This window comes from Trematomus bernacchii, unplaced genomic scaffold, assembly GCF_902827165.1.
Source record: "Trematomus bernacchii unplaced genomic scaffold, fTreBer1.1, whole genome shotgun sequence".
Lineage (NCBI taxonomy): Eukaryota > Metazoa > Chordata > Actinopteri > Perciformes > Nototheniidae > Trematomus > Trematomus bernacchii.
In genome coordinates this window covers 862,821-880,433 of record NW_022987552.1, presented here as the reverse complement: position 1 = coordinate 880,433, position 17,613 = coordinate 862,821, and the positions used below count along the sequence as shown (strand labels likewise).

The following is a 17,613-nucleotide window of genomic DNA, read 5'->3' as shown; positions in this document are numbered from 1 at the left end:
GAAAAGCTCTAGCACGGAGCTAGAACGGGACTGCGTTGGTGTGAAAGGGGCATCTGAGAGCCACTGTTGAGATGAACCAGACTCACGTTGATGGTGGCGACGATGCACCATTTCCCCAGAGGAGGGTTTTCAGAGAGCTGGAACTCTGTGGAGACGACCCCGAGGACCCCCTCCACGTCCAGCCACTGACGGAGCAGATTCCCCCGGGGGTCCTGGAGCAACGAGGGAACAGAGAAATGAAATCAAGATTTAAAACTGAGAACAGAAAACCATTTCTTAGTTCAGCTTTTTACATTTTAAAGTTAGTGTCTTTTACTCCTTCTGACTATGACCAGGAGAGGTGGATTCAATCAGCAGAATACTGAATATACCGGGTTTGTTTATCACATCTGGGGTTGGTATATCTATGAGGAGGTTTTTGGACAAAATCATGTCGATTCTGCAGGACAAAAATAGGATAAGAATATTTCAAATAAAGTTTTATATTATTTTCTTCCCTTTTTAAAAACATAACACCTGCTGCTGAAAAAATATCGACATCTTCATATTTGCACATTTCTACTTTATTTTACTTTAAAGTGGACCTATCATGCTATATTTGAATAATATAGTGTAGGACCATACCTATATAAGGCATATTTATACTTTTTTTTTTTTTCAAAATACCAAACAGATCATGCATTTTAGCCATGCCTCATTTTGCTCAATTTGACATTTTTTAGCTCTGCTCTGCAAGGGCTGATTCTGTGAGAACAGCACCACCTACAGGCCTGGCATATGTACTACAGCATCTCCAGCGCTTTCGAACGGCAATGGCCGTGGCTGTCTCCTCCTGATTGGTGGAGTTGGCCCAATAGCCGTAGCGCCACCGTCCTGACGTCAGGACAGTGTTCAAATCTGGATCAGTTTTTATCAGATCCGTTGCAGCCCCTTTTTTAGAGATTTGGGTATGGAGGAAAATAGAGAGGGTTGTGTTTTCTGACACTTGGTGAGTTCCCTGGAACACCGGGGACACATATTCATGTAGAAAAGACGTACAAAAGTGCATTTTGCATGATAGGTCCCCTTTAAGTAAGTAGTGAGTAACTCCTCACCTTGATGGTGATGTTCAGTGGTCTCTGGAGGGGCTTCCCGTCAGGCAGCACTGAGACGGCTCTGATCTTCACCACCTGTCCCGGCAGGTAGCTGCTCCTGTCCGTCTGGAGGAAGGTGGAGGAGCCTTTGGGGTTAAAGTGCAGCTGAGAGGAGTTGGAGAAAACCTCCTCGCTGCCCCGGTGACCTTTGACCTCCAGCTGGTACGTGCTCCAGTAACTGGACTCGCTCTCTGGGATCTGCAGGAGAGGAAACATCCAAACATCTCAACCAGGAAGAAGAGATATCCCCTAAACCTCTGGAGAATAATTCATCAACTGACAGTTCATTTTGAAGTGACTGTTATTTTGTTTATATATTGACTATTATTTATGTCTTTTAATGTGTGCATATGGATAAATGTGTCTGTTGATTATGTATGTATATATATTTTTATATACATACTTTTATATATATTTGTATTTTGTATTCCTCGGGATTGTGAGAAACGGTTTTTCGATCTCTCTGTCTCTACACACAAACTGAAAGATTGACAATAAAGTTGACTTTGACTTAATTGATTTAATAATAGAAATGATAAAAGGGAGCTTTGTATTCCTAAATTGTCTAAACTGTGAGAGCTGGATCGGTCAATAAAGCTCCTTAAACGTCAGCCTCTTTAATTACATGAAGTCATAAAGTACAATTTGCACATCATTACTTTAATTTCTTATTATAATTTTTTTAATTTGAATTAAATGTTAATTTGAATTTCCAAATTTCTAACTCCGTTTATATAAATATTTGTATTATTTTTGTATTATATACTTTATTGCATATTCTTACTTTAACTTATTTTGTTCATAAAATGTTTTCATCTTTTATCCCTCCTGTTGTCTTCGGGTCAAATCTGACCGATTTACTACTTTCATCAATCATAACTTATTTGTTTTACATTCGATTGCATTAAGGCTTTATGATATCCTTCACAGTAGATCTTTGAACATATACAATAGCTGATCACCACTTTCATTGAATTTTGGATGATTTAGTCAACTTTGTAACACATTGTGTTCCAGGTCATAAAGAAAAGGAATTAGTAACCATTCGGATCAGATAAAAAACACACACACACACACACTCTCTAGATGTGTGTGTCCCCTTATGTGCTCATCCCCCATGGCACACACACGCACACACATCAAACACACAGAACAATTTGATACATTTCCCGCTCTTATGTGCCCATCCCCCCACATGGATCACACCTGGCACACGCAATACATGTTCAGTGTCTATTCTTTGTATATTTACTGCAGTTTTTCATGTATACCAGTAGTCTGATACAATATGTACAGTTTGAAAGGGTGTTAAATTACATTTGGTGATGATTAATTGTTTTTGTGTTAATGTAATAGCAGTTAAAACAGGACCGGTCAAATTTGACAGCAAACACCAAAGTAAGGGGGGGAAACGAAGACAATAGGAGGGTTAATCCTTATTTTATTTCTAGAATGGAGCAACTGTTACGAAATTCAATTAAACCCAGGATAAATAATTATTTAACCATTTGTCTTTATTATTATGATTTGATTTAATTTATATAATAATTAAAAATATGGTTATCAAATAAAATTCCCCCAGGTGTAAATAAACAATGTGTCATACTTACAGGTGGCAGAGTCAGCAGCTGGGTCGACCCTTTAAACCAGAATTTAAAGCACATTTATTTAATTAATTACACTTGCAAAGCTAATTAAACCTTGTTTTTAGATTCCTTTATTGTCACTACTCAGAGTACAGCGAAGATCCAAGCATTCCCAAAGGTGCACTCACACATAACAGACAGAACAAGTATCGTTACGTTTTTATAATTGTCTAATGTTAATGATTTATAAAGGGTCTGACCTCCAGAGACGATGGTGGTGTTTGAGCTGAGGATGAGGTCTTTGTGCCGGATGAGAGCGGACACGTTGACGGAGGAGGAGTGGGTCAGCAGGGAGACGGAGAGCGTGGTCGCGACCCCGGGGCGGAGAGAGCGGGGGGCCAACAGCAGGTAGGAGGGGTCCGGGGCCGGGCTGAGGGACACAACACGTACTATTTAACTTTATTTGTATTTATTATTTCTTCACATTATTATATTTTTTTAATTGTTTATTTTTTTTTACATTTTATTCTTATTTTTTTTTTATATATTATTATTATTATTATTACTTTATTTTTTTTCTTTCATTATTTTTTTTTCTTTTTTTTATTTTTTTTCATATATATATATTTTTTTTAATTATCCATTTATTTATTTTATATTATTTTATTTTTAATTTAATGAATTTATACTTATTTTATTTTTTCATTTTATTCTTATTGTTTTATATTATTTTATTTATTGTCATGAACAGTCATCTGGAGTCGAGTGCACCAGCTGGGCGTAAACTGGGCGTAAGCTGGGCGTAACTCTACGTCCGACGTAGTGGTGCACTAGTCATAAGTCTTAAGACCAAACTAAAGTTGCATCACTTAGTTCCATACTAGGCGTAAAAACCCAAGCGCAACGCAATGTCGAATACAGGGCTTAAGTCTAAGTGGTGCACTAGTCATAACTTTAGTTTGGTCTTAACCTTTGGTCTTAAGCAGGCGTAAATTGGAAAGACAGACTAGTATCCATAGTAACGTAAAACAGGCAAGAAGGAAAATAATGATGGCAGTGCGCCTTGTTTACATGTTTAACAACGAAAGGGCATTAAGACGAGAAAGAGTCGTCCGTGATCGAAAAAACCCACTGGACATCTATTCAGTGAGCTGATAGAGAGGTTTCGTTTCGGCAGACAAGCCCTTTTTGAATTAATCAAATGGAGCTTTTCAACCGTCGACGGAAGCGGCAGCCAGTCAAATCAGATGCCAGTACAAGCGCTAGCCAATCAAACCGCGTGCTTGTGTGTCCGGGGCGGGAGATTAATGTGATTGGTTGTTGGTCGCACGCCATACATGCCCACCGGCAAGCTTGGTCTTAACCTTCGCTTCTACGTCGGACGTAGAGTTACGCCCAGCTTACGCCCAGCTGGTGCACTCCACTCCTGAGGATTATCCAGAGGAACGAGTACACAGCATTTTTCAATTCTTTATGGTTAATACTAAACAAATTAGAATGTATTTAATTTATATAGCACTTAATAACAATTCATACAAGCGTAAAACTAACACACATACAGGAATGACAAAAACACAATATGCAATTAAAATAATTTAAAACCTCACAGAATAAATCCTCATGTTTTTCAAAGAAAATGGGTTTCCCCCGTCTGAAGATATGGACAGTCGACTAAAGCACATTTGGTTTTGTCGACTAATTAGAAAAAATGTCATTTGATTTAATTGAGTTTCTCATTAAAGGAGTCACATTGAAAATAAGTCAAACAGCATGAAATAAATGACTAAAGATAACTAAAGATAAATCAATTGTTGGCGAAAATAAACCTCAGAAAGAGCCCTTAAATGTGCAAAAATACTTCAATAAGTTCACCTATGTGTTTACCTGTGTGTGTGTGTGTGTGTGTGTGTGTGTGTGTGTGTGTGTGTGTGTGTGTTTACCTGTGTGTTTTACCAGTGTGTGTGTGTGTGTGTTTACCTGTGTGTTTTACCTGTGTGTGTGTGTGTGTGTGTGTGTGTGTGTGTGTGTGTGTGTGTGTGTGTGTGTGTGTTTACCTGTGTGTTGTGTTAACGGCCGCGGTGAAGCAGATGAAGCCGAAGAATCCCCACACCTGGAGACGATCCATTTGCAAGCAGAGCAAAACTCTCCAAAGGGATTCAGTGACAGAAGGAGACAGGTGTAGTCTTTATACCTGAACAGTGACTCTTCCTCTTCCTCCTCCTCTTCCTCCTCCTCCTCCTCCTCCTCCTCCTCCTCCTCCTCCTCCTCCTCCTCCTCCTCTTCCCTGATTTCCCCGGGGATTCTTCATTCAGTAACTGGGTGTTTCCACTCTGAGGAGCAAGAAGTCAAAGTCAAAGTCAAAGTCAGCTTTATTGTCAAAAATTCTTCATGTGTTATACATCCAGAAATCTTGAAATATCGTTTCCCACAGTCCCACAGTGTGACATGTATACATAAAACAACAACAAAAAGGGTCTGGATAAGCGTGGTATACCGGTTAAAATGTCAATAATATATTTAAAGTGTTCAAAGTACAGTTACATTTTTATATACAAAGCCATGTTAGGGAAACTTCCATCCTACATCTGCTCCCTGATCTCACGGCGAATTGTAAGTGGCTACTGCCTGAGATCGCATGCTGTGGTTTTATTAAATGTGCCAACTGCTAGGACTGTCTTAGGGAAGATAGCATTTAGATGCGCAGCTCCACTGTCCTGGAATAGTCTGCAATTGAAATGGAAACTGAGCAATCTGGTGCCACTAAATGTTTTTAAAGCTTGGTTGGATGCTACTGAATCGGAAGCTGTTGGTACCTGTTCATGTGGATAGTTATGTAAATTGTAATCCCTGTAATGATGCTGTATGATGTCCTTTTTGTTGTTCTGTTTATGTTTTTATATTTCATGTGGAACCTACTTGAGCAGGTCTCCCTTGAAAAAGAGATCAATGATCTAAATGGGATACACCTGGATAAATAAAGGTTTGAAATGAAATAAAATGAGGAACCTTCTTCCTGAAGGCAGGCGGCTGAAGAGGCTGTTGGAGGGGTTTGTGGAGTCACCCACAATGCTGAGTGCTTTGCGGGTGAGGCGGGTGTTATATATGTCCTGTAGTGATGGGAGTGAGGCACCGATGATCCTCTGGGCAGAGTTCACAATGCGCTGCAGGCTCTTGCGGTTGGAGGCGGTGCAGCTTCCAAACAATATTGGATTGTTCTCTCTTAGTAAGATCCCATTTTCAATACAATTGTGGTCTTACCTTGACTTGAAGATGAAGTCCATGCTATCCTTATGGACAAAAATCTCTATGACTTTTTTAACTTTTTCAAAAGTCTAGTTTGTTGTTTGCGTCTACCGTCTCTGTGTAGAATAACAGTAGCAACAAGAACCTGTGGGCTCACGTGCACCCCGTGCAGTGCGGCAGAGGTTATGGCTGCCTCCCCTGGTGCTTTTTCATTGCCGTATGATGAGACCAGCGAGCCTAACGCCGGGATTCCACCGGGTCCGTCTGCGCCGCGTTACGGCTGTGCCGCAGTTCTGTTTCGACCTCCTACAGCAGGGATGGGCAACTTGGATGGTGGTGGGGGCCACACAATTGATGTACTGGCCACCAGGGGGCCGCAGATTCACTTGGAACACACACACCCAAATTCCATGTATTGTATGTAATTATTCACAAAAATACTAAGTCTGACATCTTCATTGGCATTTTACAATCTTTCAGGGAACATCCTCCAAGAAGCTCACTAAACAAATATTAGTTCACAGAAATGTTATTTAATTTTTACAAGTGGCATTTGTGTTGAACAGGTTAGTTAACAGTGGAATAAAACTTTTTTAAACTATTGGAAAGCACGGAAAATGTGTGCATTGAGATTAAACATTAAGATGACATAAACATGAAGTCATGAACACTAACCCAGACATTAGTTGTCTAACTTGAACCTAAGACACTTCACAGCCTGTCTCTGCTGACTCACAATAAGGGGAATGTCAACACAGGCAACTGTCAACTGTCTGCTGTTCCTCAGCACCGCTCCCCCTCCCTCTCGCTGAAATTATTAATGAAAGGCGTATAGTAATCACAGCAGCAACGTGCAATCAGGGGAGGCAGAGGCCCAATTCCAAACCACACCCTACCCACTCCCACTCCGTGACTGAGTGAACTGCGTGAAGGAGTGCCACTCGCAGCTTAACGAGGCTCTCTCCTCTCAGGTGGAGGGAGTAAATACAGCGGCAAGCTTTGGGACAAACTCCCCTCTCTCCGGCAGAAACAGGAAATGCCGTAACTGTATGTAACAACGGTTTCAAATCAGCATCTCTTTGACAAAACATTAAATTAATAACTAAAATAAAACTCCAAACATCTTTAGATATGTTACTTTTTTGTAAAGCTCTTTTAGTTTTAAACCTGATGTTTATAAGCTTCTTGGTTTTTGCAACAGTCTGTAGATATACACAACTTTAAAATAAAATGCACACATTTACCTTTTTCTAGACTAAACACAGGTACGATCCTAAGTTAAAAAAAGATATGAGGTTATCATGAGGTTGTTAACATCGCAGTTTATCAGCGGATGTTTGCTGGAACTACTTGTAAACAGCGTGTTTCCTGACGGACACACTCAGCGTTGAGACCGGTGAGGTAGGGCAGCAGGTGAAGTCAGGACCGATGCAGACTCGCTGTTTGAGGGCTTGATAATCCACTCCCCCTCAACACTTGTTGGTTTGGAACAGCACTTAATGTGGCGGACCCTCCGCGCGAACGGAGGGGTAGTGTGTAGGTGTAAGGTATGGTTTGGAATTGGGCCAGAGCCTCACCTGTCATACTCCAATGTAACGACAAAAAAACTAAAGAAAAACTAAAGAAATAATAAAATGTCCACTGATCTGTGTTGTAAATGTGATTTCTGTATGATTCCTATCGCTTTTTATAGTCCAAATCGGCAAATTTGCCAAGCTCCGCTACAACTACATGGGAGCGATGAGAAGTGAGGCAGGGTTGAGCTGTGCCTCACTTAACCCTACAGCAGGGGTGCCCAATACGTCGATCGCGATCGACCGGTCGATCGCTAAGGTAGTGTGGGTAGATCGCATGGCATTGAAAAAAAGAAAATCATCTTTTTTATTTTATTTTTTTTTAAAGTTAGCCTATCATCCATCCTTACTATGGCATTTGCCACTTGATTGACGTACAGGTAAGCCAGTCTGAGTTGTATTGTGCCATACGGGTTCATGCATTATGAGGGGGCCTCACCTCTTCATCTGAAGCGCAAATACGGCGCACTATTATGCGCTTATGCGGCGCAATTAGTGTAAGCGCGCCACAGTTTATCCGCCGCTTAATCCACTAGCACCCCCCCGCGCGCGCACTCGCGACACAGATTGGGCAGGGGCGGCCCTGTAGGTAGATCTTTTGGGCTTGGTCATTTTAAAAGTAGCTCCCAAGCTGAAAAAGTGTGGGCACCCCTGGCCTACATAAACTGGCTGGAGTGCGGGCACTCATTTAGTGCTCCAGCCAGTTTATGTGGGGTGAGGTGAGGCAGAGATGAGATCTGCCTCACCTCAGATCCGTCCTATCCTCGCCATCCATTGTCTCTAAATAACTTATTTCACGTATATATGATATTTACCCGTGTATTCCACCAGGTCCGTCTGCGCCGCGTTACGGCTGCGCCGCGGTTTTGTTCCGACCTCCTACAGCGTAAAACCCCACCGGGCGCGTATCAGAAGCGGAGCGTCTTGCGTGCCGGCTCGCAGTTGTTGTTGATTTGGGCATATTTCCTGGACAGGCTTCTTTGTACAGACAAAGTTAATAATAATTGTAATATTCCAGTTATAAACGACATGTATCAAAGATGTGATGCTGTACTTTAGTGGTAAAAAGATGCATTCATCATCATAATTATTCTATATATATAATTTACACAGTGCCTGTAAACCGGAGGAGAACGCTGGCATTTCTCCTCCTACTTGAAAGACTACGGAGGGGTAGGGACTGCAAAATTAGTTTATTTTGGGGATTGACTGGATGATCTGACGTTCCACTTCCTGCCCGGCGCTATGGAACGCCCCGCGTCTCGCGTCGAAAATAGACCAGCCGCGTATTTTTAGCAGAGCCCAGCGCCGAGACGCTTCTGGGACGCTTCTGAGTCGCAACGCGGCGCATCTGGTGGAATAACTCCCATTGACTAGAGTGGCCGCGATCGCTGTGAACGCCGCGGCGCAGACGGACCCGGTGGAATACACGGCTAAATATCATATATACGTGAAATAAGTTATTTAGAGACAATGGATGGCGAGGATACATGTAATAAGGGGATCTACAAACATTACTTTGGTGACCTACAGTGAGATGGTAACAGGCTTGCGCTTAGTGCCCGCGCTCCAGCCAGTTTTTGTGGGGTGTATCGTAGCAACTTCAAATCAGCTGCTGTCTAGAGTAAAAGATGAGTTAGGCAAATATTCAAAGAAACACATTATCGATATAAAGTATTTTGAGATCTTCGTTTTAATGCTTGCAAGCAGTGACACCTCCACAAAGAGAGTGCCCTGTTCTGCTCTGTTACAGCCACTCTTATAGGAAAACATTCAAAGATAACCCACATGACAGACCAGAGGCCTGTACTACGAAGCTGGTTCAACCTAACCTGGATATGTTGGAGTTAGCCGGTTGGCCTAAGCCAAAACATACGCGCTGGCGCTAAGCTGTACTACGACGCTGGATATCAAGTGGATCGCTCAAGCCGCCGTGTCCTATCTAGTTAGGTGCGCGTTCACATGAAAGGGGTGGTATTTGGAGCATTCGACCAATCTCAAACACGGAGAAGCGTACTGACAGCGCAGCGTCATACTTCCTGAATGAAAAGTGAACTTTAATATTAGTCAAATATGAAGAAGTTAAACTTTAAACATCCATGACTTAAACACTTTACCCAGGATAAAAGCCACATAGCTGCACCTGCAAGGTGAATACAGCTGGTAAAAGAAAAAGTGTTTGAATGCGTACATTAACAGGTTTATGAAATCACTGCCCCGTCCAAGCCACGATCTGACTTTAATTACATTTGACTCGAGTGTTTCGTCAACTTAATGTGTTGCTTAAAATAATACTTCTGCATACAGTATGTGACACTGTGAGTGTTGCACGGCCAGATACGGCTCAAGAAGCTGACTCAAATAAGGAAATATATGATACATTATGATGTGATATGATATGAATGATAATGGGACACATCGACGTCTGCACTCACAGTGCCGCGGACTGTACTTAATGTTACTCTGATCCGGTTACTTATGTCGTGGCAGATATTTAAGTAAGCTTTCTTAACGCTAATGTTATAATAGTCAGATTGCTCTGAAGATGGGAGGGGATATTCTATTCATTTTCACGTTCACACAGTCAGTTGATTTTGGCCGGTTGTCTTTCCTGCAACGGCAGTTTTTCTGTATTTCCTCTATCCTGTAATATGAATTGATCGCTTTAAACTCCGCACACGGAGCTCTGATTGGTCAGCAGGCAGTGCTTTCACTGAGTTGATCTCTTAGCCTGCCACCTAACCTGCTCCGGAGCAGGTTTGCCGCTCAGCATAAGTTACCATGGAAATCTAGCCTGCTAAAAAGAGAACCAGCGTCGTAGGACCGGAAAGCCCGAGATTTCCCTGAATTTAGCCGGCTAAGCGAAAATCCAGCTTCGTAGTACAGGCCTCAGGTGTTTGCCTCATGACACAACACTGTATGCTAAAACTCACACCCTACAAATAACAAATGGGATATACAGATAACCCCTTATCGCAAATTCCTTCCACTCATCCTGTCTTCCTGTGGTTGTCATAAAAAACCCTTGTCCAAACACATCTGTTTATCACACACACACATTAGGATTACACTATATTAAGCATCTGAGGTGAGGCAGATCTCATCTGTGCCTCACCTTATCCCACATAAACTGGCTGGAGCACTAAATTAGTGCCCGCACTAAATTAGTGCCCACACTCCAGCCAGTTTCTATCCCTTTTCGTCCCTGCCTACCTCATCGCTCCAATGTAGTTGTAGCGGAGCTCGGCAAATTTGCCGATTTGGACTATAAAAAGCGATTGGAATCATACAGAAATCACATTTACAACACAGATCGGTGGAGACATTTTATTATTATTTTCTTTTTTTCTTTTGTTGTTACATTGGAAGAAGAAGAAGAATTGGGAGGGATGAAACCCTCTGTAATGGTCTCACATGCAGAGCACACAGCACACAGTGAAATGTGTTCTCTGCTTTTAACCCATCCTAGCACCAGGAGTCTAGTACTAGGAGCAGTGGGCAGCTATTGTACAGCGCCCGGGGAGCAATGGGAGTGAGGATGTCCGGTGCCTTGCTCAAGGGCACCACGGCAGGGGCGTAGAAGTCCACTCTCCATATTTAGGTCTGGTCGGGGACTTGAACCGGCGACCCTATGGCTCACAGTCCAAGCCCCTACTGACTGAGCCACTGCCGGACATAATATATCATATATATATATATATATGGAGTATGACAGGTGAGGCTCTGGCCCAATTCCAAACCATACCCTACACCAGTGGTCACCAACCTTTTTAAGCCCAAGATCCCCAACCTCGGCCTTCGTGAAAGGCGAGATCTACCTATTGCAGAATTGAGTGAAAAAGACGGCCCAGACAGTACTTCCAATTTGGGGCCTTTTATGTCGGCTAATTGCATCTGAATTACATCAAATCATTTGGTGCAACTTCCCATTTCATTAAACCAAGAACACAACATAACTAACAAGTCAAAAAGGATAAATATATATATTTACATCATACCTATCATTTTAAGTTTCATTCTTTCTTTCATTACAATCCTAAATATATAGGTATAGCTTATTTTCCATTTGTTTGAGTGAATGAGTACATTATTTTGTTGACAGCAACAACAACAAAGACAAAAACAACATCTTGCAGTGAGCAGATAACAAAAAGTGTCATTTTAACTGTGAGGCTTATCCACTGAAGCTTCATGCAAGTGCAACATTTAACATTAAAGGTGGGGTAGGTAATTTCGGAGAAACCAGCTCGAGTGCGTAGAATTTCAAAATACACAACCGGAGAAAATCTGCCACTTCCTTACAGAGCCCCTCCTCCAACACACACAAATGCGCACATGACCAATGAGGGCACGAGATAAGTTTGTGCACAGATGGAAGGCTGACATAGCATATACAACGTTAGTTTAGCCTGATTGATCCGATCTCCATTCAGAAAACAAGCATTTTAAAAGGTTTTTCGCCTGCCGTCTGTCTGCAGACTTGTCAAAGCATTAATTCATGTTTTTTACTAACCGGTATCAGTATGTTGTTATTCCGGCATCATTTTGAAATGTGTAGTACAATTACATCACGGTAAAATATGTTCATTTTGTTGTAGTTGGTAGTGAGTGCAGTGAGTTCAAAAATATGCAGCATCACTTAAAGTCAGTCTATTATTTTCGGGAGCGACAGGGAATGTCTCAAAGATACGTCAATCAAGTGGCACCTGCTAACGGGGTGGTGGATGATAGGCTTACATCTAAAAACTTTATAAAAAAAAAAAATTATTATATTTATTGTTTTACTTTTCTTTCTTTTGTTACTTTTTTTAACGGTGCGCAATCTACCCGCACCACGATCACGATCGACTGGTTGGTGACCACTGCCCTACACACTACCCCTCCGTTTGCGCGTTCGCGCGGAGGGTCTGCCACATTAAGTGCTGTTCCAACCCAACAAGTGTTGAGGGGGAGTGGGTTATCAAGCCCTCAAACAGCGAGTCTGCATCGGTCCTGACTTCACCTGCTGCCCTACCTCACCGGTCTCAACGCTGCTTATGTCCGTCAGGAAACACGCTGTTTACAAACAGTTCCAGCAAACATCCGCTGATAAACTGCGATGTTAACAACCTCATGAGAACCTAATTTTTTCTTTAACTTAGGATCATACCTGTGTTTAGTCTAGAAAAAGGTAAATGTGTGCATTTTATTTTAAAGTTGTGTATATCTACAGACTGTTGCAAAAACTAAGAAGCTTATAAACATCATGTTTAAAACTAAAAGAGCTTTACAAAAAAGTAACATATTTAAAGATGTTTGGAGTTTTATTTTAGTTATTAATTTAATGTTTTGTCAAAGAGATGCTGATTTGAAACCGTTGTTACATACAGTTACGGCATTTCCTGTTTCTGCCGGAGAGAGGGGAGTTTGTCCCAAAGCTTGCCGCTGTATTTACTCCCTCCACCTGAGAGGAGAGAGCCTCGTTAAGCTGCGAGTGGCACTCCTTCACGGAGTTCACTCAGTCACGGAGTGGGAGTGGGTAGGGTGTGGTTTGGAATTGGGCCTCTGCCTCCCCTGCCTCCCCTGATTGCACGTTGCTGCTGTGATTACTATACGCCTTTCATTAATAATTTCAGCGAGAGGGAGGGGGAGCGGCGCTGAGGAACAGCAGACAGTTAACAGTTGCCTGTGTTGACATTCCCCTTATTGTGAGTCAGCAGAGACAGGCTGTGAAGTGTCTTAGGTTCAATTTAGACAACTAATGTCTAGGTTAGTGTTCATGACTTCATGTTTATGTCATCTTAATGGTTAATCTCAATGCACACATATTTTCCGTGCTTTCCAATAGTTTAAAAAAGTTGTATTCCACTGTTAAATAACCTGTTCAACACAAACATGCCACTTGTAAAAATTAAATAACATTTCTGTGAGCTGATATTTGTTTAGTGAGCTTATTGGAGGATGTTCTCTGAAAGATTGAAAAATGTCAATGAAGATGTCGGAATTAGTATTTTTGTTAATAATTACATACAATACATGGAATTTGTGTGTCTGTGTTCCAAGTGAATCTGTGGCCCCCTGGTGGCCAGTACATCAATGATGTGGCCCCCACCACCATCCAAGTTGCCCATCCCTCATATATATTATTCTGAAATGGACCAATCTGCACAATGACTACTTTTACTGTCGCTACTTTAACTATATTTTGATGATAATACTTTTCTACTTTTACTTGAGGAACATTTTGAATGCATGATTTCTACTGTAACAGAGTATTCTTACACTCTGGTACAACATTGTACACTTCAGGGACGGTTTCAATGTTAAATAAGTTCCTTCAATTGGACATGAACCAGAATGCAGCACCCCTCTTCCTCCAGGTGCTGCAGCCTGCTTCTCTGGGTACTCTATGTCCCTATTTAAGACAGTTTCCCCGCATTTGAATCACTATTTCTGCCTTGGAAAGTGACGTTCTCTCCACACTTGTATCATTAATATGGTTCCCTGAAACAATGCACATACTCTGGAGCTCATTGGGGTCCTTCATATGCTTTAATCAGGCGTTTTAACACTTTTTTCCATGAAAAAGATTGTTAATCACTGTCATGGGGCTATATAAATCCAATTCCGGGTAATTCAAAGCACAATTGTACCTTTTACTATTTAAATGTCTTTGAATTATATATTTTTGGGCTAGGAAAGTGACATTTCTGGGTGATTTTGTCAGTTTATGGAGCTTTGCCCACACATCCTGGAGTTTCCATGCCAAATGTGGGTGCTGCCAGGCGGAACCACCCGTGGAAAGAAGAAAAAAGTGAGGAAAACGGTTAATTATATCTTAAAATAATCCAACAGAGTGCCAACAGAGAAGGGGCCCGAAAAAGCTCAACCCTTAGGGGCTTCGGGCCCTTTTTTCCCCTTCTCCGTTGTAAGTTGCAATTGAGAAGGGGAAAAGTGTCCGGGGCTTCATTTCCCCCTCTCCGTCAAAAAATATTCATCCATACATTTTGGACTACAGTCTGCACGAAATCGGAAACCCGGTTTTTGGGTGCACTCAGAAAACAAACGGCTGTCTGCAAACACGGAGGTGAAGTGTCCGCTCACCATGCACTTTGGGTCGGCCTTATTTTGTGCCTCAAGACCCCCCCAGCCTGGTTCTCACAAAAGTTGACTGACAAATGTGCCTCTGGAGGAATGTAAGGGGAGTCGACAGGGGACTCTACCCGCATCACGAGTGCCTATTTTCGGACACTTTTTTTCACTTTTCCGCCCCATGGCCCTGTTGTTTAGTTTGAAAGTGTTCCCCCTCCCGTTTTGTCTTATTGGCCTGATTAGTGTGTGTGTATTTAGGCTCTGTTTTCCCTGTCAGTGGACAGGTAGTGTGTGAGATCCTTGTGGCTGGTGACTGTGTTCACGGGTAACAGTCATATTGAGGCTGTGAATCATGTGCCCATGATTTAATAAATGCCCACACCGGGTTATATTTGAACTCTCTGCCTCTGCCGCCTTGCTTGGTCGGGCCGCTCAATGGCTGTCTCACAGTACACTACCGTACAATACAGAGACATATACAATACACTTATTCCGACATGTGAAACACTGTTCCTCCCTTGTAAAGCGCTTTATTGTAGCCTGCCTTTTTCATGTCCAATTGATGTACTTTATTTAATATTGTATATAATAATAATAATAATAATGGGTTCCATTTATAAAGCACTTCATATTCGAATTCAAATCCCGAAGTGCTACAGGCAGGAACAGTATAAATAGACATGACACAACACGGTAGGATTATTAAAAAGCAATAATAAATAAATAAATAAAAATAAAGATAAAAGGATGGTAAAAAGGTCTAGGCAAAGGCTCTTTTGAAGAGATGGGTTTTGAGGCCTTTTTTAAAAGCCTCCATGCTCTGTGGTGCTCTCATGTGGTCGGGGAGAGCGTTCCACAGACTGGGGGCAGCCGAGCAGAAGGCCCGGTCTCCCATGGTACGGAGCTTAGTCCTGGGGGGTTTGAGCAGGTAGGAGTTGCTGGAGCGGGTGGTCCGCAAGGAGGTATGGGTGGTGAGGAGTTCCTTGAGGTAGGGAGGGGCAGTTCCATGGACACACTGGTGGGTGAGGACGGAGACCTTGAATTCTATCCTCAGTTCTACGGGTAGCCAGTGTAGTGTTTTAAGGATGGGGGTGATGTGGTCATATTTGCGCACCCTCATCAGGATCCTAGCAGCGCTGTTCTGTATGTACTGGAGCTTCTTGATGCTTTTGTTAGGGATCCCGATGAGGAGTGCATTGCAGTAGTCCAGCCTGGAGGAGACAAAGGCGTGGACCAGCTTTTCGGCGTCGGACAGAGTGAGTGTGGGGCGGAGTTTGGCGATGTTCCTGAGGTGATAAAAGGAGTTCTTGCACAGCTGTTTAATGTGGGCCTCAAAGGTCAGATGGGCGTCCATTTTAACACCCAGGTTGGTGACTATTGAGGAGAGGGTAATGTCCTGGCCGGAGAAGGTGATGGTGGTGATGGTGGATGACTAAACCTGGTGTGGGGTGCCAACTATAATGGCTTCGGTCTTGGAGCTGTTGAGTTTCAGGAAGTTGTGCTTCATCCACGCCTGTATCTCCTCCAGGCAGGCAGTGAGTGTGGGTGAAGGCAGGGCTGCAGAGGAGGTAGGGTTGATCCTGAGGTACAGTTGGGTGTCATCAGCGTAACAGTGGAATGATACTCCATGTCGGCTGATGATAGAGCCAAGGGGGAGCATGTAGAGTGTGAAGAGGGTGGGGCCGAGAACTGATCCTTGAGGGACACCACAGGTGACGTTGTGGGTACCCGACTCTGCCTCGCCCAAGGAGACGTACTCTGTTCTCCCGGTGAGGTAAGATCTGAACCAGTCAAGGGGAGAGTCAGAGAGTCCGATGGTGGAGTGCAGACGATGGAGGAGGATGCCGTGATCGACGGTGTCGAAAGCTGCAGTGAGATCGAGGAGGATGAGGAGAGAGGGAGAGCCAGCATCAGCCGTCATCAGCAGGTCGTTGGTGACCCTGACCAGGGCAGTTTCTGTGCTGTGGCCTGAGCGGAAACCAGACTGGAACTTCTCAAAGAGGTTGTTGGAGTTTAGGTGGTCCTGGAGCTGAGCAGCAACTAGTTTTTCCAGCACCTTCGATAGAAAAGGAAGGTTGGAAATGGGTCTGTAGTTGGCCAGGACTCCTGGGTCAAGGGAGGGTTTTTTGAGTCGAGGTTTGATGACAGCGGTTTTTAGGGCAGAGGGGACATGGCCAGCCTGGAGAGAGAGGTTTGCGATCTTAGTGATCATGGGGCTCATGGTACAGATGTAAGATTTCACAATAGCTGACGGAAGGGGGTCCAGGACACAGGTGGAGGGCTTCATCCTCCTAACGATGCCCTCAACCTATGTCTCTGTATTGTACAGTATAGTACAATACATGTACATATACAACACACTTATTCCGACATGTGAAACACTATGTCTTCCTTGTCAAGTGCTGTGATGCGCCCTGGAAGTATCAGACTATTTAAACAATGTTTACCCCATGATTCAAACACTGTTCTAAACCATATTTTAGACTGTCCATTTGATGGAATTCAATTTGTATTGAAATGTCCATGCATTGTACAATATCGTACACTACGTGGATAAATTGATTATATAGTAAATTCCATCAATTGGACACTATTCTGCCATCTGGTGGACTTTTAATGAATTACAGAAACAATTCCAAAACTTTAATATTTTCTATCTCTGAGGGGAAAGCTCGCCTGACCCCCGTTTCTTTCCCATGTGGAAGCCCCCAACGGTGCCAATGCGTGGAGCACCCCGGCTGATTTTAGGTGTACTCTGGGGCAAAGATAAGGGCTTGTCCAATTGGGCACCCTCAGCACTAATGTTAAAGTCCACAGAATGTCAACGAGTCCTTTTAATTCCCTAATAGGAGCAAGGAACAACTGAGAGAAAAGCTAGATGAAAGAGGAAAAGAAACATGGACTCACCATTATTGGAGCAGCGACCCTGCCCTTTGTGCCTGGGCTTAATTGCAGGCGCCGATCTCCACCGTCGATTCTTTGAGTGCCTGGGGTCTGACCACGCGG

General features: G+C 43.0%; 1 protein-coding gene across 1 annotated transcript in view; it reads right to left on the bottom strand.

Annotated features, from left to right (window-relative positions):
- Positions 1 to 15,961, bottom strand: part of LOC117477170 (CD109 antigen-like) — a 48,747-nt gene extending 32,786 nt beyond the window's left edge. Inside the window, exons 1-6 of the mRNA XM_034123817.1 lie at positions 15,722 to 15,961; positions 4,774 to 4,829; positions 2,980 to 3,149; positions 2,744 to 2,772; positions 1,095 to 1,331; positions 87 to 212 (exon numbers count right to left, since the gene is read on the bottom strand). Coding sequence (XP_033979708.1) covers positions 87 to 212; positions 1,095 to 1,331; positions 2,744 to 2,772; positions 2,980 to 3,149; positions 4,774 to 4,829; positions 15,722 to 15,961 — 858 coding nt within the window. The remainder of the gene's footprint in view (positions 1 to 86; positions 213 to 1,094; positions 1,332 to 2,743; positions 2,773 to 2,979; positions 3,150 to 4,773; positions 4,830 to 15,721) is intronic.
- Positions 15,962 to 17,613: the final 1,652 nt, after the last annotated feature.